Source organism: Ctenopharyngodon idella, chromosome 23 (genome assembly GCF_019924925.1).
Source record: "Ctenopharyngodon idella isolate HZGC_01 chromosome 23, HZGC01, whole genome shotgun sequence".
NCBI classification, from domain to species: Eukaryota; Metazoa; Chordata; class Actinopteri; order Cypriniformes; family Xenocyprididae; genus Ctenopharyngodon; species Ctenopharyngodon idella.
In genome coordinates, this window is record NC_067242.1 from 16,162,996 (window position 1) to 16,190,805 (window position 27,810).

The following is a 27,810-nucleotide window of genomic DNA, read 5'->3' on the forward strand; positions in this document are numbered from 1 at the left end:
ACATAAAGATCATCTTATTAACCACCAATGCTATGGGATTGATTGAAAAAAGCTTTAACTGAGTTAAGATTTTCCCTCAGGGAAATTCCATACGAAATGTATGCAAGTACGCATTGAATGTGACATCCGAATAGCTTCCATTAGGTGAAGTACTCCATCAGAGATTTCCTGTGAGTACACCAAGGTCATGTTCCGGGCTGTGCTTGGCTAAAGTTCATGTGCAGTTCCTGAACAAAAAGTCTTTTGGTCTCCAAAGTGCCCAAGTCCTCTAAAGACTTGAGTGTTTCTTTATCTGTTGGATGGCTATTATATCAGTTTGACTGGTTTCATATGCAGTGAAATTCTGCTGTGGACAAATGGCACTTTTTGAATCTTTAAGAATATGATTGTGTTATAAAACTGTTAGGTCAATACTTGTAACAAAAGCCAGATAGATTTGGATCCCAGATCACTTTCATATTAGTGCCATAATATGGAAGCTCATACAAAATCAACCTCTCAGTAGCGAAAACACTCACCCACGCACACTTCATCGATCCACCAGTATATTCTAAAGATTCGATTCTGCTCTAAAAGGCTCTATTTTGGTTCCTGCACCAACATTAAGGTGGGCCTAGAAATCCGTAGCCATTTTGTCATTGGCTAATTTCAGATCTGATGGAGCTCTGACCTTTTCTGCTCATCAGCTTTTCAGCATAATGCCTCTGACTGGAGCAGTGGAAATTTTAATAAGAATTGTTCAGATCATTCTCTTATTCCTTGATCTTCATATTTTATTTACCAACTGGTTTCTGCTTCCCATTGCATTGGCATCAATTGGTCAGCTGTCAATCACAAAGTAACCAGATCAACAAATCCAGCAGTGCAATCATCCATATCAGTCTTTTAGGGTAACCCCAGGTACTACACATTATGGTGACAGCAGTTTAGGTTACTGTGTGTGTGATTGGACCGCTGAATGTTAATGAAGGGGATCGTATGAATGGTTTCAGCCACTCTTTGATGTCAACGATAGCCTGCCGTACTTCCAGGTCAGCTACCGAGCTGCTGTTTGATGCCGTAGTGTGGGTTACACTGGGTGTGTTAGGCTGTGAACTCATTGCCTATGAGCCCAGAAGGGTGTCATGTTTACAAAGTGGACCGCGCTCGCACAAGTACACATGCTGTATTATAGAAACATGCTTACGATTGGATTTACACAATATGTGCCTCCAGATGCAGATATAAACCCGCCCACACAAACAAATACTGCCTCATGTTTAGATTTAGATGGACAGCCTTGGGACGGAGGCAAATTTGTAGACCCGCAGGTTATTTTTAGGGATTCTTAACAGCTATTTTAATGACTGTAAAACATTTACTGCCACAATCAGCTATTTAAGAGCTACTTAGGAGTTCGATCAATATGGATAATTGACAGACACGCCGAGAAACATCCATCCTAACATCCCAGACACTTATTTTGGGATTGTTTATCTAAATTGAATGCAGTGGGCAATGAACTGTCAGGTGCTTGTATCAAAACACTTACGAATGCTTTTTTACCTAGAAGCCTGTGTGGAGCTAATCCTAAATTGGTGCTCTTTTGGCCCTGGTTGTATATATAGATGTTTAAAATAGCTTTTAAACATCAATTTTCCCTTTTTTCCCTCTAGCACGGCTAAATACGGGATCCTTACCTTCCTGCCAAGGTTCCTGTACGAACAGATCAGGCGAGCAGCTAATGCCTTCTTCCTCTTCATCGCTCTTATGCAGGTATGACACTTGGGATGCTCAGACAACTGTATGAACTGCATTTGCTTTGTTTTGAGGACATCAAAGTACAAAATGTGTTGCTCATGTTGATCACTTTCAAATGGGATATCCATCAGAGGATCCATACTGCTTATGCTGACCTTGTGACTTTTTAGTCATTTGCCAACATGTCCATTTGTGTATTATGTCCATTTTTGGAAGTGGTCCACTATTTCACTCTCATCCACTATGAGTCACTATCCACTCTCTATAACTGCTGCCACCAAATCCAACTACATAGGCCAGTATTGCTTGAAAAAGAGTGCGCAAAAAAAGCTAAATAGCTGTTTACTCATCATTACAGTGCTTTGCAAGGCAGCACTATATTGATATTCCTCAAATATTCTGGATAAGCGGTTTTCCTGAAGTGTTAAACTTCTATGATGAATTCAGCCTTTGTTTTGAATAGGGATGCACCGATATGAAAATGTTGGCCGATAATTCTTTATATTTGAAAGCCGATAATGATAATATTAAAAATGAACATATATCGGCCAATACCGATATGGTGGCCGATGTATCTTGCATCCCTAGATTTCAGACTAGAAGTCATAAGTGTGCTTATATATTATATATATTTTTTTTACTTTTGTACACAAAAGTAAAGTTCCTCATTTTATGTTTATCTGTGTACATTTTTTAAATGTAGCAAATCCCTGATGTCTCACCGACGGGTCGCTACACAACGCTGGTGCCCCTTATCTTTATTCTGACAGTGGCTGGGATCAAGGAGATCATTGAGGATTATGTGAGTATACTGCTGAATGGAGCTCTGCATTGACGTTAAACTGTCCAGACCTTGTTTTGACAACACTGGATAAGTGCATTGTTTTTGAAATGCAGTTCAAATTTTGAATGAATAATGCTTATGATATGTCACGTGTTGTGTTCTCACAGAAAAGACATAAAGCAGACAATACAGTGAACAAGAAGAAGACAACAGGTTGAGTGTTACAATCATATCTGTGTAACAGGGTCAAAAATTAACTAGGGCATGAACTTAGTGCTTTTGCAGTCATAGTTTCTATATCTGTCAAATATCTATGTTCACATGTAGCTATTATGAAGTGTTTTTTTTTTATTTTATTTTGAAAGCTCTGAAAACACCATTAATATATATACAATATTAAGCATTATTAATATTTAAAATATTTGTACATTTAGCTTTTTACATTTTACCTTTGCAAATTTAATCATTTAATTTAATAATGTTAAATATATGTTGCAGGTCTCAAAATGACTATTAATTTTTAATGTTTAATATATAATATTATATATAACGTACATTATAATATTGTGATGCCAAATTCACTTCAGCATTTAAATGATTTTTTTAAAATATTATTTATGTTAAATAGTATAGAATTTTAAGACAAAATATAACAAAAATATAATTATTGGCTTTTTGTTATTAGTCAGAATTTTAATGTCAGTGCATCCCTAAACTTTATAAGATTTTTCTTTTAGAATTGGCATCCATAATTGTTCATAATTATTTCAAATATTTAACAGGTTTTTATTTTTATTTTAGATGTTTAGAAAAAATATGCCTTCATGAGGGTACAAATGCCCCTGAAAATCGTTTCTAGGGGCAAATATTGTCGTTGAATATAAAGTGAATTTCTAGTTGTTATATATTAATTTTATATATGGTTTCATGAGGAGAACTTTTCTGATGATGTCATTGTTTTCTAGTACTGCGTAACGGAGCATGGCAGACCATCATATGGAAGCAGGTAACCCTGTATTTTTGTGTCTTTCTGCATCATTTTTCTTATTCTACTCCTCTGCGTTTCCCTTCTTTCAGTCAATGATGCTTTCATTTATGTCCTGTAGCTTTTATTTTGGTAACACCTGCTTTTTTCAGTTCACCTCTCACTGCTGTTTTGTTTTTACTTTCTCTTGATTTTTGTACATCCTGCTGTGTGTTGCTTCTCCTTTTTTGTTTCCAAACACTGTTGTCTCTTTCTTAATCTCATTTTCTCCCTCCTCATGCTCTTGCAATGCTGCACCTGCCCACTAGGTGGCAGTGGGAGACATAGTCAAGGTGACCAATGGGCAGCATCTCCCAGCTGACATGGTCATAGTGTCCTCCAGGTCAGCACCGCAGTGTATTTGTGTGTGTATCTGTGGGGTTTGTCGTGCTGTGTTTGTGCTGTAGTGTGATTTATAGATGTGAAAAATAAGTTACATGTGATTTTAGGTATATGTTTCAGTAAAATATTTCTGTGTGTTTATATTTGTGTTCAGCTGTTTTGTGTTCAAAATCTGCATCTGTTTTTTTTCACAGTGAACCTCAGGCGATGTGCTATACTGAAACATCCAACTTAGATGGCGAGACCAACCTAAAGATCCGACAGGTACATGTTACAAAAGTCTTGTGTGTTTTGTATAATGTGTTCTAAAGGTGATGATACACGGGGCAAATTTTTGAGCAGTGTTGCAGGGGAATTTTGCTTGGGAACTTTCCCATTGAGAATGGGCGACAAATTTGGATCTAAAGTATCCAGATGGGGGGGGGCAGATCTCGATCATGTGACACCATTACTATACAGCGCTGGGAGGTCGAGTGAGAAGCGTTTGAATTCAGCACAGAATTAATAACATTGCTGCGAGATCTAGTGAGAAGCATTCAAATTCGGCGCAGAATCCTCTGTCATAAACCATAGATATCAGATCAAACAGTGCTGACGTAGAATCGAACAAGTTATAGAAGGCTTTTCACTCCACAAATCACCAGCATTCACCATGGATTTAATGTAGTAACTAACTGTAATAATGGTATTGTGGCAGAAATAGTTGGATGTTTTTACATTATTCATTTCAGGGTTTGTGCAACCTTTTGGGAGTGAAATTCAAGCACTTTTCAAGGACTTTCAAAGGCGTCACGCTTTTTCTAGCACTCCAAAGCTCTAAATATTATCATTTATTTAATGTTATTTTTAATGTGGTGACCAAAAACATTATTTGTTCATCTTTCAAAGATTGTCTCCATTTGTAAAACTAAAAGTTGTAAGATGTAGGAAAACTAAAACTTGGTGGCAAACCAATTTTTTATTTAAAATAAAAAAAATTACCACTATAACTAGTATAACTTATGGGCTTATTAGTCATTTCCACTCCCTAATATATATATTTTTCACATGTTTTGCTTTTGAATTTATATTTAGACATTAAGAAATCACTATTATTAATCACTATTAAAATCAAATCATTAAAAAATGTTTGTCAAAGTTTGACTTTTGTACTGAAGAATGAAGTAGGAAAAGTTACAAAGTCTCATGAAAAACAAAAACTTTTCTTCAAAAACTTTTCTGCAACTGAATTACACAGAAAGCAAGTAAAGAGCGCTCCTTTTTATAATCACTGAAGCTGTTGGTCAGTTCAGTATGATAGTATAGAAGAACAATGGTACATTTATCATAATAAGAAGTAGAATATTTAAATTTTCCCTCTAAAAATTAGGTTTTTGCATGTTACTGTTGTTAATAATAAAAGTAATTTTTTTCTACATCTCAACTCAAGCTCAGTACTTTACTGTAAAATGTGCATTTCCAAGAAATAAACATGTAATATTATTAGTAACTTGTTACAATCTCCGATTTGTATGTCCAGGGGTTAAGAGAAAATGTAACAAAAAGAAGAGAGAGACCATGGGTAACTTCTCATCTCCATCCCCAGCTTTAAAAAGAACACTGCCAACCAAAGGTCAAACTGAAGCGTAATTTATTGAAACAGAAAATAAAAGGGAAACTCAAAAGCTTCAGGCGGGAGCAAGGCCAAAAAAATAAACAAAAAGTTTCTAAATAAATGTCAATCTTTTAAATTACCTATAACAAAAAGAAAATTAAAAGAAAAACAGCAGTACTTCCCTGTCTCGCCCAGAAAAACAGGATAAAAAGATGAATTACAAAGAAAATGGCACCCACCTCCCTACAGGTTTCCAAATAACAGAAAAGATTTAACAAATGAAAACTTGAAAACGTCGGAGTAGTGGAAACGACAGGCATAACCGTAGCAAAAGTCATGCGTTTTAAAACGAAAATGCAGTAGTGTAAACAGGGCCTAAGTGGCACCGGTGCTACTGCTCTCAAATGTTAGTCTGGAGCTCCGAACATGCTTGTTGTTTGTTTTGTGTGTTTCAGGGTCTCTCACTCACAGCTAGTTTTCAGTCTCTGGAGGAACTGATAGCTTTGTCTGGTCGTCTTGAATGTGAGGGGCCAAACAGACACTTGTACGACTTCACTGGAACACTGCGCTTAGACAACCTCAAGTACGCCAACTCACTATTTGAAAAAGTGTGAATTTTAAATATAACTCACATACACACTTCATTCTGGGACCATGTGCTTGAATTACAGCCCAGCTCCACTTGGGCCGGACCAGGTGCTGTTACGAGGTGCCCAGCTCAGGAACACGCAGTGGGTTGTGGGAATTGTAGTCTACACTGGACATGATTCCAAACTCATGCAGGTAAGTCTCAGAAAATCTGGATGTGGACCAGTGTTGTTACTGTTTTAACTAAAACTGAAACTATTAAAGTAGTTTTCGTTAATTGATATAAAACTGGGGAAAAAAAACCATATAAATTTCGGATGAAAAACTTAAACAAAAATGAGAAATTTTGCCTTGTCAATTAACTAAAATAAAATTATAAAATAGATTGAAGTAATACATTTACTAAAACTAAAACTGAAATAAATATAAATTAAAGCTAAACAGAAATATTTAAAAAAAAATAATGAAAATGATAAAACTTTAAATAACTGAAAAAATAAAAGCAAATTCGAAATATTAATAATTACAGTAATAGTATATAAATAATACTAAAATAACACTGATGTAGACAGTGATTGGGAACACAACAAATGAGTGATTTTAAAAATTTGTATCATAAACAAAAAATTAATTATTTGAAGGAAATGCTATGTAAATACCATTGACGTGAATATGGTAATCATTCAGCACCATGGTATATATCAGACTGCTATGGTATTGCAGTTACAATGACACTTAATGCTTTTTTGTAAGGGTTAATCATAATCAGATCTTTGGTATATGTATTTAATGGTGAAATCATTTGAAAATTACTGAGGCTACAATATTTAATACCTTTTATAGATGAAAACATTATAGATGTAAATTGTATTATGCATCTACACTACTATTCAAAGTTCTGGTGTTGGTAAGATTTTTTTAATGTTTTTAAATTAAGTCTCTAATTCTCCCCAAGGCTGCATTTATTAAATTAAAATTAATTAAATTAATTAAAAAAGAATTCTGATCCTCAGACCTTCAAATGGTAGTGTATAGAGCATTAATTTAATGTTTCCATTCTCCAGAATTCCACTAAAGCTCCACTGAAACGCTCTAATGTGGAGCGTGTGACAAACATGCAGATCCTGGTTCTGTTCGGGATTCTCCTGGTCATGGCGCTGGTCAGCTCCATCGGGGCCGCCATATGGAACAAACAGCACACGGATGTGGATTGCTGGTACCTTTCCCGTGCAGGTATATTTACATACATCTGTTTAGCACAGTGAAACATACTTTACTCTTTTAGATGTGGATTTATTGTACCTTTTCACTTATTAGCACTTACTAGCCCTAAATAAATGCTTTTAAATATTTTGCATATGTTAGCATTCATAAAATAAGCTTATGTCATTTTCTATCCAGGTGACATCTCCCTGAACTTCTGGTACAATCTGCTGACCTTCATCATCCTCTATAACAACCTGATTCCCATCAGCCTTCTGGTCACTCTAGAAGTGGTCAAATTCACACAGGCTCTCTTCATTAACTGGGTAAAATAAGACTAAATATCACCAATTACATTGTTTGAATTTTGTGATAAAATCAACAGAATTTAAAAATGTTGAGACTTTGCTTCATATTAAAAGTAACAAAGCACAAATCTTATTGCCATTATTGGATGGCTACAAATGTTTAGTGAAATTTTGTTCGTGCGTCAACAGAAAGCAGCATAGACTAAAAGTTTGAATCCATATCAGTATATACCAATTAAAATCTAGAAGTCGATATTGTCAACCAAGTGCTAGTCTGTTTCAGTCAGTGATTTTGGCCTTTCAGTACTCTTTTGGCCAAAACCGAAAATAGCCGTTTTGGCTGAAACTTTCATTAGCCAAAATTTCAGTGCATCACTGACAGTGTTAAAATACAGCATTTCTCAAACTACCAAAACCATGAGCAGAGAACTGTGATTCAAACTGAAACTTAAGAATTTGAACCGTTATGAATAAATGCTTTGTTCTTCATGCATATTTACAGGATGTTGAGATGTATTATGCTGAGACAGACACTCCTGCTATGGCCCGAACGTCCAATCTGAATGAAGAACTAGGCCAAGTGAGAAGAATCTCTGCCTATTAACTTTTACAAATGTTAATCTACCTTGACTCCAATACGTCTCATTCACTGTCTCTTTCTTTTTCAGGTAAAATATCTATTTTCAGATAAGACCGGCACTCTCACCTGCAACATCATGCACTTTAAGAAGTGCACGATAGCTGGAATTACATACGGGTAATTGTAGTGTTCTTTTGCCTTTGTACATCAATACACTCACATTATCTTTGTGCTTTGCATCGTTCTGACTCTATTAGGGTGCATTGATCTGTTACTTTTTGTTTATATTTGTGTGAGTGGCCACTGATCTATAACGCTGTCTCCAGGCACTTCCCAGACCTGGACTGCGATCGATCCATGGAGGACTTCAGGTCAGATGCCGCTGATTATATCACTGTCCTGTATCCTGTCGAATATTACGCAGGTCTAAGAGGATAATGTGTATTATGAAATTATGTGTCCATTATATCTTATTTCTGTGCGTCTTTTTGCAGTCACCTTCCCTCTACAAGTCATAATTCTACTGAGTTTGATGATCCTGCTCTTATCCAGAACATTGAGAAGAACCATGTAAGAGCTTTTTAGTTGTTCTCTATTAACCTTGGCTATTAAAACACAGTTTCTTGTTTCTAATAGTTAAAATCTGCCTTTCTCATTTTCTATAGCCCACATGCCCTCAGATTTGTGAGTTTTTGACCATGATGGCTGTTTGTCATACTGTTGTTCCTGAGCGAGAAGGAGACCAAATTATCTTCCAGGCTTCCTCACCAGGTACCACAATATTCTTATTGGTTTCTGATAAGCTTCTCCTTCATAAAATGCAGAAAAGGTATCATGGTTTCCACAAATATATTAAGCAGCACAGCTGTTGTCAACATTAATAATAATAAGAAATGTTTCTTGAGCAGCAAATCAGCATATTCGATTGATTTCTGAAGGATCATGTGATGCTGAAGACTGGAGTAATGATGCTGAAAATTCAGCTTTGCCATCACAGAAATAAATGACATTTTAAAATATAATAGAAATCAGTTATCATCTTGCAATATTACTGTTTTTACTGCGTTTTTGATCAAATAAATGCAGGCTTGGTGACTCATGTTTCCATGATTTTGTGTTTTCAGATGAAGGAGCGCTGGTTAAAGGTGCCAAGAGTCTGGGCTTTGTTTTTACTGCACGAACACCACATTCAGTCATCATAGAGGCGGTAAGTGTGTGTTTTCTTGCCATTAAAAATGAGAACTCAAAACATAATCTTTGTATGTTGTTGTATTTAATGTGTACATTTCTTGTGTTTATTTCTCAGAGAGGAAAAGAGCAGACATATGAGCTTCTTAATGTACTAGAATTTTCCAGGTAGGAAACAGCTGTGAGCTTTCACACCATCACACATACTGACAACATCACAAACACCCTGTACGTTGTGTTTCATTGCAAATGTCTTTTTATGCAGCAATCGCAAACGGATGTCAGTGATTGTCAGAACACCTACGGGCAAACTTAGACTTTATTGCAAGGGAGCGGTGAGTGTTTCATAAACCACATAATTAGCTTAGAGACAGGACGTACAGTACCGTTAATAAGTTTGGGGTCATTAAGCTTTTTTAATGTTTTAGAAAGAAGCCTCTGAAGCTCATCGAGACTGCCTTTATTTGATCAAATATACAGTAAAAACCTGTAATATTGTGAAATATTATTACAAAAACTGTTTTAGAATTTAATGTAACTAAATGTAAATATAATTAATTTCTGTTTCTGTTCAAAGCTGAAAGCCATTACTCCAGCATTTATTTGAAATAGAATATATTTGTCTTTACTGTCACTTTGGACCAATTTAATGCATCCTTGCAAAATAAAAGTATTAATTTCTTTCAAAAAAATATTACTGACCCCAAACTTTTGAATGGTAGTGTTTACAGCACATATACATTCATATTCTGTTAGTTTCACATAATTCATCATTCCTTATGGAGTTAAAGCTTATTCTCAATATGGATAGGATTATATGGCATAAGCCATAGCAATGTAATGATGCCTTGCATGTATTACAGGACAATGTGATCTTTGAGCGTCTGAATGAGACGTCACAGTATAAGGACCTAACTTTGGTCCATCTGGAGCAGTTTGCCACAGAAGGTAAAGAGTTTTTCAAGCCTGTCATTGTTTGAAGGTTTAACAGTTTATTGTCTCTTTGGATTGACTTTGGTTTGTGTTTGTTTGCATGTGCAGGGCTGCGGACACTTTGTTTTGCATATGTGGACCTTGAGGAGGGGGCGTATCAGGAATGGCTGAAGGAGTACAATCGTGTCAGCACTGTGCTAAAGGATAGGGCGCAGAAACTGGAGGAATGCTACGAACTCATTGAGAAGGTACGTAAAATATGCCATGCTTATTTTTAGAGAACTGTTATTATATTTGATCAAGGGATTGTTTGAGAGATAGTGTGTCTTTACTCTCACCATTCCAGACATTACACACAATGTAGATCTGAAATTAGACCTCTTAGAACAGAGTAAAACATACAGGTTTGGTAAAGGATATCTTGTTTATTTGCTACTAAGGATTTGTTCACATTGCACTCATTTGATTTGATTTTTAAATCTGATTAGTCTCTGCAAGTGATGCTATCGGATCCATTTGTTCAGACATTATAGTAAATATCTGCTATAGTAATGGCAGTAATGCGAATAGCCGTCAGTGTGGATGGAAAACTGACGGAAATTAAATCACAAGGTGCTTCAGCGAACATAACCGGCTGCCATTTTACGATTCTTGCACAAAGTGTTTGAAAAAGTGCCCCGTTCACACATTTACTATTCACGATATAGTGAATGTCACAAAGTTCACTATATGAGCAAAGAAAACGAAAATAGATGTATACAGACAGCTTCAGTCAGAATTATGTATTTGGGGAAAAGCTCTGCTTAAAAATAGCTTGACCATTGAAATTATTGCTTCTCAGCCCACAAAAAACTAATTGGATATACTATACCTGATAAAAGCCTAAGGGCCCTATCATACACCCGGCGCAATGCGACAGCAGCCGTGACGCAAGTGTTTTTTGCTAGTTTCAGCCCGACGCAGTTATAATTTTCACGTCCATCGCCCATATTGTTTAAATAGCAAATGTACTCATGCTCATCTGTTTGCCCATAGATGTGCTGGTCTGAAAACGAGGTGTTTTCAACCACATTGTTGGCGTGTTGCTAGTTTGAGGCAACTGAAAATGACTGCGACATTGACTTTAGACCAGGTTTTTTTGTTGGTCAATGACGCAGTCGTTTTTTTTCTCTTTCGTTATTTAAAGCCAGCGTCAGTAATATGCGCGTATAGGCAGGTGCACAACGCGTGTACACTCTGCTTGTTACACACACAGGGACACGCAGCCGCACACAAACATGCCAAATATTAAAAATAAAAGATTACAATGTAAAAAATTATTATTGTGTACATAAAGACATGTCATAATGGATAGTCATTGCATGTATCAGAATTACCTATTTGCAGTAATGATGAATGAAATTGGCTAATTATTTGACCAATCATGGCAATACACACGTGTATTTAAACTCGTCAGTTTGAGGGTGTCTATATTCCGGCATGTAAATGGCGATCCGCCATGGTGCAAGCACACCTAGCTTTTAAAGGGAATGGGAGATGACACTCTGATTGGTTTATCGCACGTTACACCTAAAAAAAACAAAACAAAACAAACCCATTGAGAGACTCATTAAGAGACTAGGCACAACCCTTTACGACCAATTATTCTGTCATTAAATTAGCAAAAATGGATTCTGACATGCCCTAAGTGCACCTGCGTCGTGCGCTTCAGACCATGCGCTTAGATCGTTAAAATAGGGCCCTAAGTGTTTAAAACTAAAATTCTAAATATTTCTCAAAGGTTTGCTGGCATGTACCTCATAAAGATGTTTTTTCTCTAAAGACCCTGTTTGTAGCAATCTGGTACCTTGTAAACAAGACTTTTCCTTGTGGAAAATTTTTGTGTTCAATATACATAAGAAAGTCTGATGCTGAGTGTGCTTCCGCTGCAGTGCTTTGATTGTTCAACAGGTGGCACTGTAACATTACATTTTAACAGCTGTGAACTGATATTGTGCAGAAGGTGGTGCTCTTTTGTTCTCTCATTTAACTACTACAAGCTATAAACTCACTGCCTCACCATCAGGCCAGATTACACAGTACTGCAAAACTTCGAACTTACTGATCAGAGATCTGAGCCCCAAGGACACAGACGCTGTTATATAGAGCAGTGAAAATCCAGTTTGCTGGGTTTTGTGTGCTTTTCAGGGCTCTGGCCCAGATTAGTAGTCTGAGGAGGGGTTGGTATACCACAGTGAGGATAATTACCTGCACCGGTCTGCCAAGAGCCCTATAAAACCAGAGTCAACAACACTACTGTGTTACCTCTGCACACACATAAATACACCAAACACTCCTCAAATATTCTTCCACATACACATACTTGCATAGAAAATTGAGAAAATAGAAAGAATTGGATAAGAAATGGTGGACGATGAAGAGGAGTAAATGAGAGCAGATGGAGTGAGAAGGTGTGAAAGATATTGAGGTGTCAGGTTGTTGCGTTGCCTGTATTTACTGAATTTCTGTATGCTACCGTCCCGTGTGTGGCTTTATTTTTAGTAGTGCCTTTTAGCTATGGTTTGTGGTTTTTCAGAACATGACTGATACCTCAAATCATGCAATCTTTTTCTAAGAAATCAGACAGGATTTTTGGCTGTGGAGAATAAAACAAATTTAAAAATCCCATAGACTGGCAATAAAGGAGGAAGTTAAACAATATCTAGAAACCAGGGTATAATAAAGGCTTAAGGGTAAACCTCCCATAACACCCTAGCATCATAATCCAGTTCATTTTCTGAAGTTGGCAAACAGGGTTCAGAATTATAATTAAAATTCTAAATTAAAATCTGAAATTTAACGAAGAATCAATTAAAATTGTTCAAAAAGTTGCATTTATCTGCTTTAATTTTAGTTTTAATTTAAATACATACAATTTTACACTATAAATCATCCATAAACATTTTATAATACAAACAGTATGGTATATTTCCAGAAACAAGACAATATTAATAATTAGACTGTGTGTGTGTGTGTGTGTGTGTATATAAAAGTCCAATTCATATTTATGTGGGGAAGTTATACTTTTGAATTTCAAAGTTTAAATTATAGATCTTAATTTTTAAAAATTCTTTTTTCTCTTTCTTCTTCCATTTTCCTCTTTTAATTGTTTTCTTTCATCTCTTTGTCACGCAGAACTTGCTGTTGCTAGGTGCCACTGCGATAGAAGACCGGCTGCAAGCGGGAGTCCCGGAAACCATAGCAACGCTCATGAAAGCCGACATCAAGATCTGGGTTCTGACTGGAGACAAGCAGGAGACGGCCATCAATATCGGTGTGTGTCAGACATAAGGTCTTTGCACACTGAGTCCGAAATTCGCGTCCGAAATTTTCGCACGTTAAAAAAAATTCGGATCAGGTTCGGTTTTCTGCGTTTTCCGCATCCGTGGCAGGCATTTTGAGAGACGTTTTGACAATTCAGAGCCACCGTACAAGCAAACGCCAAAATCCTGAATGCCATCTGACAAGTTGATCCACGTCGTCTACAGCACAAAGCAGTAGCACTGTATAACAAACAAAGTGCGGAATACAAAGAGACAGAATATAAGACAGATTGTGCCAGTAGCAAAGCATCAAACTGAGCCACTGACATCCTGAAGTAAACTTTGAAACGCTCGGGATAATCACGCAGCTCCTTGATGAGGTGGAACTCTCCTTCCTATGCAATCTCGGGATTGGATGGACCCAATATCTCCTCTTTCTTTTTCTCTTTTTAAGAAGAGAGAGGACAACTAAATCATGCTCATTGCTTAAAGACTCCATTTTGTATTGTTTTGCGAATTTTTTCACAACGGATTCATTAATACGCATCGGACTCAGTGTGCAAGGTCTCTGTGCGTGACTAATTTTTAGGATCACGAATACGAAAAAACGCATACGAAAATTTCGGACTCAGTGCCAATAGATATATACCAGTGACGTGCAGTGGTGTTCTAAAATGAGGAGGCAAAATTTATAATTTATACATTATATCCAATCATAGCACAATGGAGGCATTGCCTCCTCTCAAGTGACTTTCCCCTACTCATTCTCAATTACTCCCCCACCAAACTTACTGTACATGTTAGGGGGTCTGTTTAAACTCAATGGGCTCAGGGGAGGCAAGAGAGACATGGACTCCCGCTGTAACTTTACCAACCCGTGTCGCTGTTGGACAGTGTTACTTTAGACAAACGAGCGATTTATACAGTTTTTAATGTCACATATTGTAATGTTTGCTTTGTTTTATTTTTATAATCTGGATTATTTTGTCATCCAATTTTTTGAGGAGGCACTGCCTCCTCAGAGGAAACGCCCCTGATATATACGTATACCCCAAAATCATGTCATTGGTTGAGCCAATATTAGCATATCAGCCTACATGGAAATGCAACAGAGTGACACAACACAATACAATATCAAACAGACACTGATTGAAAACACACAAGCGCAGACTCCCAGATTAATGGAGACATGGAAGGAAGGACAGATAGGCAGTCAGGCGGGCGCAGCAGACAGACGGCTCAAAATAAATTGGGTGAGACTGGAGATAAAGCAGTGGACAGCAGACAGGCATTAGTGGGTAATGACAGATATACAAAGAGGTTAAGTTGTTGTTGGGGTGTGTATGTGTGGCTTTGTGTAACGCCTCTACTGTAACTCTCCTCTGTGTCTCAGGTTACTCCTGTAAGCTGGTGTCACATGGCATGTCCCTCATCATCGTCAATGAAGATTCCCTGGATGTGAGTACATATTGTGTATGTATATGTGTGTGTTGGTAAGCGTTGTCTCTGGAGGACACTGGGTGTGGACGGGTGAAGAAAGTGGGTGTCTTTGTTCTTGTTCTCAATGATGACACCAGACACCTTAATTGCCTTCACCTGTACATGATGAAAGCCATGATGGATCATATGGACACACACATGAGCGCACACTCGTTATGACATATAAAAGCACATGAGAAAAAGCTGAATAGCACACACAGGTGTTTCTTCACTTAGAAGAACATTTCTGTCCCCTAGGTTGATTTTAAAGCAAAAATGCTTTAATGAATGCTTATCATTCTAGTTTTAAAAGGTGAATTATAATAGCTATCAATTTTAGCTATAAATCTTTTTTATAATGTTTTCCTTATTTTTCCGACTACTCTGTTGTAGGACAACTAGTCGACTCCTCTATTTTTTTCTCACACACAAGGTTAATTACTTCCAGGCAAAGATAGTCATACTAGGGAGCTTGTAAAGTCTCAGATCTCTGAGAACAGCAGAGCATCACTCACACACATACATACATGCATAAAAACACACATACAGCACTGGAAACAAAAGCTCCCGGGAAGAAACAGGATGACCGTTCTGTGTTTAATTTTGTCCCCCTTGTTTAAAATGAAACACTGATAACAGTTTGCAAAAATACAGTTGGCAGATTTTTGGCTCATTTTGTTTCCAGTCACTCTGTTTGTAAAATGAAAACAGTATGTTCAGATGAGTCGGTTTAGTTGTTGTTGGATTGAGGCTTTAAGAGGCCATGCTATATTGTAAATATAATTATGGCTGAAGCCTGAATGGTATTGTTACCTCTTGCTTCAAATTCCTTATTTTAAACTCGCAGATCCATTTTCAGGTGAGAAGCATGAGTTTGCACGAGTGCCGAATGTTGCATATAATTTAAAAAGATAACTTGTATCAATTTAAGAACATGTTGAAAAATACATTTCAGTCTGTAATGTTTTGCATCGAACGCCAACAGTATGTTTAGTGATTTATGGAGTTACATTATAGCTGTAGAATTTCTTTTTAGTGACAAATAAAATCACAAAGAATGTGTAATGTTTTATGAAAATAAATAAAAAGATAGATATAAATAGATATACACTACCGTTCAAAAGTATGGGGTCACATGATCCTTCAGAAATCTTTCTAATATGTTGATTTGCTGCTCGAAAACATGTATTATTATTATCAATGTTGAAAACAGTTGTGCTGCTTAATATTTTTGTGGAAATCGTGAAATATCCTTTTCAGGATTCGTTGATGCAAAGAAATTTCCAAAGAACACTGATTTACGATGAAAATATTTTGGTACATTATAAATGTTGAATAAAATCTTGATAAATATATTAATTATTCTTTCAAATAAAATCTTCCTGACATCAAACATTTGAACGGTAGTGTAAATAGAAATATTTAAATAGATACAAATATTTCTAGCAAATATGAAAAAAAAAAAAATGCATGGCTAAGAATACAAATGTATTATTATTTTGTGGTGAGGCCAGTAAAAAAAAAACAGATAAATATAGAATGAAATAAATTTTTTTTTTTTGTCAAATTTTATGTACTTTACATGTTTAAGCACAGCTGCTAGGATGAATTTACCAATCAGCATGCAGAACTGAATCTATTTTATAAGGGTATATTAACCATTTCCATTTTATCAGTAATTACTTGCCATGTCACGTCTTTTCGTTTGACTTGTTTGTTGATGTCAAAAACATGTGTTGAAAATTCAGGCTCAGTGTGAATAGTCCCTTTAGGCTCAACAGCAACAAGATTTTGTGTTAGTAATGGATGGCGATTAATAAATAATAGTGTTGTTTTTGTTCTGCCTCTAATGGGTCGCCATTTGCGGTAATCAATATTGTACTTCTGAAACTACATTATAGGATTTATTGAATAAGTGTTTAATGGCTTTTTATTTGTGTGTTTTATTCAACTAGTAAAAAGCATAGTAAAAGATTGACATTTTAAGGAGATGGGCGGTTCTCATCTTGGTTAAAATCTCCAAAAGAATTCTTTATCTTACCAAGCACTTAAAATAACCCACAATTACCTCAGACACAGCTGGGGTTAGCCTAATGTCACAGCTGTGTGTGTTTGTGTGGAGGATATGAAGAGTGTATGTGTTTATGTGTGTGTGAATGAGAGTGTGTGTGTGCGTGTCAGCTGCCGTTTCATGTAACGCACAGTTGGGCCAACACATCACGTCTTCCTCCTTTCTTTCTGTCTGTCATCTATATAATGCACAAATAAGTTCATCATTGTTGATGGTGTGATTAGTCGATTTTCTCTGTCTCTCCTGTTACACAACTCCTCCGTCTATCATCGGCTCCCAAATTTACAGGAACAGGCTGTGCATTAGAGTGTGTTCAAGCATAAGTGTGTGTGTCGAGTGAGGAGTAACGCGATCTCCTTTTGGCGCTCAATCTCGTCAAAACAAATTCTGCCAGCAAAGCCTCCTGGGTAAACATGATGGCTTTTGACTCAGACTCTGTGACAAGTTCCATCTGTCACTCTGCTGTCACACACACACACAGTCCTATTCAGACAGCTGGTGTCCTTGTAACACACATGGAGTTATTCTTATCCAAACATTTTCTTTGCCTCCTTCATTTGTCGTGCATATTCTTTCCATGGCCCACACATATTCGCTCTTACTTTCCCAGACACACACACTCTTTTGTCTGTCTGATCTTTCTGATAGGCTGCGTTCCACATTTGCTGTCACACAGCCTGCATTACATGACTTAAACAAACATGCTCACTGTAGTCGTCATTAATCATACACACAGTTTGTGCTCCTCTTTCCTCTGTGTATTGAGAATATTATACACAGAACTGAGAGGTCAACACATGCGCAAGGCGGCCAACATTTAATCGAAATCTCACTGTCATGCATATTATTTGGGGGCCAGAACATTACAGGTATCCACATGTTTGTTTGTTTGTTTGTTTGTTTGTTTGTTTTATAGGTATGGGGGTGTTTCTGGAATTTGGATTAGTTCACTTTAGAATTAAAATTTCCTGATAATTTACTCACCCCCATGTCCTCCAAAATGTTTATGTCTTTCTTTCTTCAGTTGAAAAGAAATTAAAGTTTTTGAGGAAAACATTCCAGGATTTTTCTCCATATAGTGGACTTCACTGGGGTTCAACAGGTTGAAGGTCCAAATTGCAGTTTCAATGCAGCTTAAAAGGGCTCTACATCCCAGCCGAAGAATAAGGGTCTTATCTAGCGAAACGATCGGCCATTTTTAACCATAAATGATCGTCTTGCACTAGCTCTGCAATGCGCCACGCATTACGTAATCACGTTGGAAAGGTCACACGTGACGTAGGGCGAAAAACTCCATCTCATTTTCTCCTCCAACTTCAAAATCGTCTGACATCATTGTTTTACCTTTGTTATAAAGGCCGTTTGGCTTAATCTTTGCATGTTCGCTTTTTAAACACTTGCTTGGTACTTCCACCTACGTCACATGTGACCTTTCCAACATGATTACGTAATGCGTGGTGCATCGCAGAGCTAGTGCAAGATGAGCATTTGTGGTTAAAAAGTATATAAATTACTTTTATATAATAAATTTTTTTTTAATAGAAAATGACAGATCGTTTCACTAGATAAGACCCTTATTCCTCGTCTGGTATCGTGTAGAGCCCTTTAAAGCTGCATTGAAACTGCAATTTGGACTGTCAACCCATTGAACCCTGTTGAAGTCCACTATGTGGAGAAAAATCCTGGAATGTTTTACTCAAAAACCTTCATTTCTTTTCAACTGAAGAAAGAAAGACATAAACATCTTGGATGACATGAGGGTGAGTAAAATATCAGGAAATTTTAATTCTGAAGTGAACTAATCCTTTAAAGTGATAGTTCACTCTAAAATGAAAATTCTGTTAGTATTTTCTTACTTTTAAGAAATTGTTTATTTCCATACTTTTATGCACTGTAAACTCAAATAAGTTGGGCTAACTCAAAAAATTTGAGGTAATCAGTTACATCAAATTTTTTGAGTTATGATGTTCCCAATTTTAAGTAAGAACTATCAAGTTTTGAGTTTGTAGTACTCATGCATGTTAATTGCTCCTAACTTGAAGTACTGAGTTAGCTAACTCATACATTTTGATAGCAAATAACATAAAATATTTAGTTTATTAACTTTTTTATTTTGAGTTCTTGCAAATCAAATGAGTTATTTACTTCACCATAAACCCTAAGAAAATTCAAAAAATGCTAACTTGCTAATTTGCTAACATGTTAACAATAACATGGTATAGCACTTACTGAATGAGTACAGCAACTTAAAACGTGTAACTTACCTGCTGTCATAACAAGCCGCATATGCTACTTGTCACTATGATGGTAACTCTCCAAAAACCCACATTAACAAAAACTCTTCTAAATTAGCATAACAAAACATTAATCACTACTAAATCTCCCTTACCGTTAATCTTGCACAAAAAAGATTATATAACACTTAATTTTAGCATTTACTCTCCCTTTCTGGTGCCATGGGCAAAGCATGCTGGGAAATAGAAATCCCAGTCCAGTTTCAGTTAAACTTAAGTTAGTCAAAATTAAAAGAAATGAGTTCATACAACTCAAAACAACGAAAAAGTTCAGTTCACTTGAAATATGTCAGTGCTGTGAACTCAAAAGAAAAAGTAAGTTCTAAATACTCACAGCAATTCATTTAACTGAATTAATTTGTTCAATTTAAGTTTGTCCTACTCAAACCAATTAAGTATTTTAAGCATTAGGGTTTACAGTGTGAGGTTATTTTGTCTGTCAAACACAAAAGTAGACATTTTGAAGGCTCATGCAGATATTGCTATACAATGACAGATCATAGTGACTCCAAAAACATCTGACTCAACTATATTTGCTATATTTAAGTCGAAAACCCTGTGATGGGTTTTTTTTTTTTTTCGTCCTTTTTAGAGCTTCATGTGGTCACTTTGAACTTGTATGGCAAGAGATGAACTTTTTAGTGTTCCTTTAAGCTCATTAAAATTGTTATATTGTGAATATAATTTGATTATTTATTATACATCATATTTATTGAAAGGGTAGAACATTACTTGAAATTTCTGAGGGTATTTTAAATTAAAAAATGCCATTACAGCAACAGCAACCTTTAGTCATGATTAATTCAGATTATAACAAAGCCTTTCGAACGTTATTGCTTTTATAAAAGTGTGTGTGTGTGTGTGTGTGTGTGTGTGTGTGTGTGTGTGTGAGAGAGAGAGAGAGAGAGAGAGAGAGAGGCCTCTCTGCCTTATGCTGTTTATGACACAACTGCCATGCTACACTGCCATTGAACAGATAAGGTGACCTGTCATATGCCACAGCAGTTGGCCTTTATGTCTCACTCACTTGTGTGCGTGTGTGTGTGTGTGTGTGTGAGAGAGAGAGAGAGAGAGAGATTTCTCTATGAATGGAGAATGTGATCTGTGATATGTAACACCAAAGGGGCCTTTCTTTCTATTCTAAATATAAATGTGATAAGATCCCTTTCGCAGGAACCTGAGAACACAACAAAGCTCCAGTGTGTGTGTGAGTGCTTGTACAGTAGTGTTTTCTATAAATGTATGTGTGTTTGTGAGAACATGTACTCTATTCAGTTCCCAGCACAAAGACATACAGAAAATAACATTTAGCTTGGATCATGAAATACATTCACTTCTGATATCTGTCAGGGAATGACATAGAAAAATGTACAGCACATCCAAAATAGGGGAAGTCTGGAGTCTAAATGAGTCTTTAATGGGTAAAACACAAGTTTTCTCTTGAGTGTCTCAAGAGTTCATATCAAGAGGTCTTGATAGAAATTAAAGAATAACAGTGACATTGCATGACCAGCAGTTGTCCAATAGTGTCTGTCCACTCATTCCATCCTGTCAAACAGATTTCACTTAAATCTTATCACCACCTGAACTCATCACCAAATAATTTAGGAGACACTAGTACTGGTCTTGCATTTTATTTATTTATTTATTTACCAGATATTTTAAGTAATGATCTAATCTTTCATTAAATATGATGAATAATATTTAGACATTTTTTGTATGTAAAACTAGAATAAAGTTTGATATTTTTATTGTTTTACTATTACACATTGTATTTTTTAATAATCAGCTAAAAGATGTTATTAAAGATTTTTTTTAAATAAATTATATTCTAAACCCCAAAATAGATTTACATATTAAAGTATTCTTTTACATATTAAAACGTTATTTTGTAAATAAATCCATTTAAACTTACTAATCCCTCCCCCAATCTTGTTTGCTTAGAAATTTTCAACCCAGTGCTTGGGTTTGTCCATATTTGACCCAAATTTAGGTTGAAATAACCCAGCATTTTTTAGTGTTGCAAGTTTCAAATATAGCTAATGAATAAAAAAAATAATAATTTGTTGAAACATGAATACAAATTAACAATTTATAAAACAGATGAATTATATTAGAAGCTCTATGTTTTGCAGAATCAGCAGTGGCTTGACGCAGAACACCATCTTGATGTGGTGCTAAATCTGAATGATAAAAAGCACAAAAAAGAGTTCATACTGCCACCCCTGATATAACATTTTCTGGAGTGTCGGTGGGAAAATGAAACGAAAATTAAAAATATGAAAACTTTACTTGGTGCATTTTTATTTTTATTTCAGTTAGTTTTAAAGGCAATAATTCTATAGTTTTCATTATAGGTTTTTTTTTTTTCCCATCTAAAATTCATAGGTTATCATAACTACCTGGTTATATCATTTTATTTTATCTAATGGAATTTTTTAAATTAGTTTTATTTTTTGTTAAAACCATAACCAACACTGAATCAAACTAAAATAATAAAATATAAATCAAAAGAAAGAAATAAAAAATAAAATAAATCAAAAGTTTATTTTATTTAGAATAAAATTACGACACGAACACACATATTCAGTCACACCTCCTGCTGTTTATTTGTGACATTTGGAGAAATACTTATGTATTACCACAAGTTTACTTTATATTTCTTTAGAAAGAATGGTCATTTCTATTAATTTTCCAAAGGCGAGTTTGCCCCCCCCAGCTCAAATGTCAAGCTACACCTATGTGCATAAGGTATGACAAATTAACAATGAACTTTACACATATACTAATGTATTTTTTTATTGTAGTATATTTTGTTTTAAAGATTAACATTAATGTATTATAAATGAATATTGAACAGTAGTATTATAAATTAAAAATTAATTAACATTAACAACCTTATTGTAAAGTTTTACCATTTTATTTGTTTATTTATTTATACATACAGTAGTAGTCTTGCATCATTTATTTATTTTCCTAAAGCAGTGGTTCTCAACCTTTTTGACTCCAAAGCCTCCCATTGTCCACAATAATATTCAAAGGTCATTTGTGAATTGGAATTGAAATGATTAAGGATAACGATTTTTACAAATATTTTTGACTCACAATTTCTACCTGATAAAATATTTTGGAGGGTATTCCTTTTGTATTTGTATGTATAAAGATTTATAAAATGCCTATGGAGTTTAATAAGTTAATGCCTTTTTGGAATTTTTTGGAGATTTACATGACTTTTCCGCGCATGTAAATCAACCTTTTAAAATTAGGCTACTGTATATACCCAGGTTTTTCAAGACCATGGGAATCCTGGTTCTTTAAGAACAGAAAGCTTTTATTGAAGGAGTGAATTAAAATAAGAAACATCTTGATTTGTAGTTGTTTTGGCATATTTTAATGCTCGTTTTGTTTTATTGTAAATCATTTTAAATCAGCCCCGGCCCACTGGTTGGGAACCCCTGTCCTGAAGTATTGGCAAGGTTATTTTCAGTGAAACTATGGCTTGAGTTTGCATTAATGCAGGGTGAATTCTGTGTTCAGTGTGTGGTTTGCCCGAGGATTAAGATTTAGTGACTGTTGGCGGTTCCCATGGACACGACGCTGGCAGCCGTGATAGTGAGAGGTTTGACTGGCACGTTCTTCAGGCTTATTAGCACCTCTGTGTTGGAATATTAGTATGTTTACTCCAGCGCAAAGCTAATTGCTCTAACGCACACAAACTCACGCACCCGCTCATACACAAACATTTAGAAGGTCATTAATGTGGTCATTTAATTGTTAAATAAATAAGACGTGCAAACAGTCCTGTTAGTCACAGATAAAGATTTATAAACTCACACCCTGGTGAGAGACACATTGACACATCCTGTCTGAAGTTAATACTTATTCAAACCAGCCGTGAGTGTCTAATGGAGAGAGTGGAAAAGAGAGAGCTGTCTTTAATAATAAACTGAGTTAACTGGGAGATTTAGTCAGTAATGAATTACCAGTAGCAGTTTTCTTAGGCCACCGTTTACACATTAAGACACAAACGCACAAATGCTTTGACTTTCAGCACTCAGTTGATCCATAATCAGTCTTAATTCTTTCATTACGTTTCTGTTTTTCTTTCCCTCATGTTTTCCTGGGAAAGGTGAAAGCAAACAGGAATTCCTGAATGAAAAGATAAACACACAAAGGCAAAACATGTTCGGGTTGAGCTGAGGAGAGGAGATGAGCTCTAGTTACTCAGGAATCTTGATGGTTGATCTCAGCTCCGCTATAAACTTTGCTCCAAAACCTATCGAGCTGCTTCGCTTCCTGCTGCCTACATAGACAGCTGCCTTCTAAGGGAACATCCTAACCACCTTGGAATGCTCTACATAGACAGAAACATAAATAGCGCACCACATATCTGCACATGAGACTCAACTTGCGATTAATTTAAATAGATTGATGTTAGCATGTTGCTAAGTTAACGATTCAATAATCATCATAAGCATACAAATACAGACAAATATTAAATAAAATATTATTTTTAGTGTTGAATGAAATCTTACATGATTATTTTTTTTGCACTGAGCTCACTCTTGTGATAAAGATGTACACTGAAGCATACTTTTAAAAATAGTACTTATGGAAATATTGTACTTTGAAAGATATACTTATCTTTATACTTAAGTGCGAACTGAATATATTGTTTCTGAACACTTAAAGGGTTAGTTCACCCAAAAATGAAAATTCTGTTATTAATTACTCACCCTTATGGCATTCCACACTCTTAAGACCTCCGTTCTTCTTTGGAACACAAATGAAGATATTTTTGATAAAATCCGATGGCTCAGTGAGGCCTGAATTGACAGCAAGATAATTAACACTTTCAAATGCCCAGAAAGCTACTAAAGATGTATTTAAAACAGTTCATGTGACTACAGTGGTTCAGCCTTAAAGTTATGAAGCGATGAGAATACTTTTTGTGCGCCAAAAAAACAAATAACTTCAACAATATCTAGTGATCGGCGATTCCAAAAACACTTCTTACATGAAGCTTCGAAGCTTTACAAATCTTTTGTTTCGAATCAGTGGTTCAGAGCGCGTATCAAACTGCCAAAGTCACGTGAGCCATTGAAATTTCGAAATGTTTTGAAACACTTATGATGTAACGAAGCCTTGTTTACTGAAATGACATGACTTTGGCAGTTTGATACGCGCTCCGAACCACTGATTCAAAACAAAAGATTTGTAAAGCTTCGAAGCTTCATTTTTGGGTGAACTAACCCTTTAAATGCATGTTATTTACAATTAAATGAAAATGTGTGTGTGTGTATATATGTGTATATATGAAAGTTTAGATACATTTAGATTAAATGTGATCATTTGAAATAAGAGTGCTTTTTAGGACTTCACATGCAATTTCATAATTACTTCGATTGTCTTTGAAATACGGTTTGTCGAATGTACTGTCAAGCATTCATGGTAATTTAATAAACTTTAATGTCATTTGTTATACTTGTATGCCATGTATTTAAATTTAGTTGCAATTATACATTTGAATTGATTTAGAACATTTAAAATATATTAACATTAAAATGTAATATCGAATAACACACTACAGTTTAAAATTATAATCAATGTGCTTTAATTTGTTAGTTAACACATAAAAATAAGTGTACTTTAAAACAAGATTATTAAAAACAATGATGTTAATTTGACGTTATGACAAAGTGCACTTTATAAAACTATTGAAGTGTTAAGAAACAGTCATGAAAGTTGAGTACACTTAAGTTTCCTTTTACTTCATTAATATTGTATTACCTGAAAGTACAGTTTTTAAGAATATACTTGGAGGTACACCACAATTAAGCTCACTTCTTTTATCACAAGGGCAGCACAGTGCATTCTGGGATTGCCTTTTTATAAAATAAGAATGCTGTGGTAAAATGTAGCTACAAAACTATCTTAGAAGGTAACATAATTAGGTTTCCTACCTTTTAGAACAGTCTTTGTGTCTAAAGCACAGATATATTGCCTTAAATTACGACTTATGTAGGCAGCTCGCTAAGTTTTGGAGCAAGTCAATCGTTTCAGTAAATATTGATTGGAGTCGGCAGTATGGAGTGAATTCATCCTCTGTGTTACACCAGGCTGTCGTAGCGCTGACAGAGACTTCAACAGCTGCGTTCATGTATGTTTGTGTGTGTATGCGTGTGTGGCCGCCAGCGCCGTGCCTTGTTGCGTGCTGTGTCGTCCACATGGTTCTCGTTACAGAATGAAGGATGTTTGTTTTCTCTATTAGTGATTCTGTCCCCATTATCAAGATCTCCATCAAAAACCGCCTGTAACCACAATTCAATAAACACGCACGCATAGATTTTACCTTCACTTTTTATCTCTCCATGTCTTTTCGTCTCACACATTTGTATACTTATCTAAATGTGGACATACCAATAGACATCTGTTGTTTTTATAAAATACTAACTAGCTAACATCAAAGTTCTTGACAAAAACTTGACAAACTTTCCTTTTCTTTCTTCCCTTCCTCCATCCTTTATCATATTTCTAACTCTCTCTCTCCTCCCATATAAAGTTCCTGTTGGCCAACAGTTCATGCTTTCGAGTCCTTTAAGGGCTTAGAGTGTCTCGGGTGACAGGATGATGTGTAACAGGTGTGTGTGTGTGCAAGAGAGATTGTAGCGCTAACAGCCCCAATGACACCACTTAAAACATCCCCTTCAACTTCCTTTGGCATTACGCTCTTGCTCTGATATGTGTGTGTGATCCATGTGTGTGCGTGAGAAGTGTAGTGTTAGAGAAATAAATGTGTGCTGGCATGTTTCTCAGGAAGGGATTGAAATGCTTTTATATAGCTATAGACATGGTATAGAAATTAAACTGTAAAAAATGACAAATATGAACGTATTGTAATGTATTTATGGGTTTTTAGTATGTGTGGTTATAAATTTTCTCCCTTTCTCGCTCCCCAGGCTACCAGGGCCACACTAACAGCTCATTGCTCCTCGTTGGGTGACTCTCTGAGGAAGGAGAATGAGTTGGCGCTCATCATAGACGGACAGACACTCAAATACGCCCTCTCTTTTGAAGTGCGTCAGGCCTTCCTCGACCTTGCGCTGTCTTGCAAGGCTGTCATATGCTGCAGGTATATACACAAAAACACACATAAACATCCCCACAAATGTATCAACATCACTGCCTTAATAAACAAGCTAATGATAAACCCAGAAGTCATTGCTCAGATGTTGCACTTCGGTTTGGAAGTATTAATGCAGTATTTTTAGAGAAAAATAGGAACAAATTATTGACACTAGGGATGAATCAGCAGAGGCAATTTTATGGCGGCACCTCGGTCATGATAACTGTGATGTATTTCAGTATTATATTTACAGTAATTATTCTTTACATATTTTTTACAGTATATGTTATATGCAATATACTGTTTTTATAATGTATTATTTATTTATTATTATTTTTTGTATAATATAAAAATATAATATAGTATTTAATATTCTGTATATATTATATATAGTATTCAGTGTATTTTATAATTATATGTATATACAGTACAGCAATTTTTTTTTTTTTTACATATTTTTACAGTACTATACACAATATTTAATATATTTTTTAATATCTCTTAAGGCTTGCAATATAAAAATATATTAGTATTTAATATTCTTTATTTTGATATATTATATACAATATACAGTGTGTTTATATGTGTGTGTGTGTGTGTGTGTATGTATGTGTGTGTGTATATATATGTGTATATATATATATATATATATATATATATATAAAATTGTATATTGTATATAATATATAAAAATATATAAAGAATAATAAAATATTTATATATATATATATATATATATATATATATATTTTTACAGTATATCCCTGGTTGACATACAGGAAGACTGCAGAGTTAATGTGAATAAAAAATATAACATTAGATTTAAATGGTATAGCTCAGATAATTTGGAAGATTTTGATGAGAAATGTTTGAGTTCAAATTGAAATCGATAATTAAAGCAGACTTTACTATCTTGGCTAATCTGAGCACAGTTTAAGGGTATGTTCACACAACAACGATGTACTAAAAACAAAAAAGTTTTTCCTTTATTTTTTTCACGTACAGGCGACAATGTTGTCAAAATGATCCTTGTTTGCAAGGATCAGTGAAAACGACTAAAAACGCTGTATTATGCCATGCCTGTAGTTGATGTCACTTTGTATAGAAACACAACGTGCCTATAGACCGAACATGTAATACACATGCACATGATGTCACCGTTTTAACAAATTCTTGTTTTTGTGGTTTACACAGAGTCGTTAACAGTATTGTTTTCAAAAACTTGCACTTTGAAACCCGATTTCAAAACTTTGC

General features: G+C 35.4%; 1 protein-coding gene across 8 annotated transcripts in view; it reads left to right on the plus strand.

Moving 5' to 3' along the window:
* The window catches only part of atp8a2 (ATPase phospholipid transporting 8A2), a 65,874-nt gene that overhangs the window by 15,972 nt on the left and 22,092 nt on the right, over window positions 1-27,810 (plus strand). For 7 of the 8 annotated variants that reach the window (XM_051882021.1, XM_051882022.1, XM_051882023.1 and 4 more), the window contains 23 exons: window positions 1,656-1,755; window positions 2,444-2,542; window positions 2,692-2,737; window positions 3,490-3,530; window positions 3,818-3,891; window positions 4,085-4,154; window positions 5,940-6,067; window positions 6,156-6,267; window positions 7,137-7,305; window positions 7,474-7,601; window positions 8,086-8,163; window positions 8,252-8,340; window positions 8,490-8,534; window positions 8,658-8,733; window positions 8,829-8,934; window positions 9,288-9,370; window positions 9,470-9,519; window positions 9,617-9,686; window positions 10,215-10,299; window positions 10,393-10,532; window positions 13,459-13,597; window positions 14,980-15,044; window positions 26,390-26,562. In XM_051882021.1, coding sequence (XP_051737981.1) covers window positions 1,656-1,755; window positions 2,444-2,542; window positions 2,692-2,737; window positions 3,490-3,530; window positions 3,818-3,891; window positions 4,085-4,154; window positions 5,940-6,067; window positions 6,156-6,267; window positions 7,137-7,305; window positions 7,474-7,601; window positions 8,086-8,163; window positions 8,252-8,340; window positions 8,490-8,534; window positions 8,658-8,733; window positions 8,829-8,934; window positions 9,288-9,370; window positions 9,470-9,519; window positions 9,617-9,686; window positions 10,215-10,299; window positions 10,393-10,532; window positions 13,459-13,597; window positions 14,980-15,044; window positions 26,390-26,562 — 2,166 coding nt within the window. Of the gene's footprint in view, window positions 1-1,655; window positions 1,756-2,437; window positions 2,543-2,691; window positions 2,738-3,489; window positions 3,531-3,817; window positions 3,892-4,084; window positions 4,155-5,939; window positions 6,068-6,155; window positions 6,268-7,136; window positions 7,306-7,473; window positions 7,602-8,085; window positions 8,164-8,251; window positions 8,341-8,489; window positions 8,535-8,657; window positions 8,734-8,828; window positions 8,935-9,287; window positions 9,371-9,469; window positions 9,520-9,616; window positions 9,687-10,214; window positions 10,300-10,392; window positions 10,533-13,458; window positions 13,598-14,979; window positions 15,045-26,389; window positions 26,563-27,810 lie in introns of those variants that run through there. The other variant, XM_051882028.1, reaches the window with a different exon arrangement.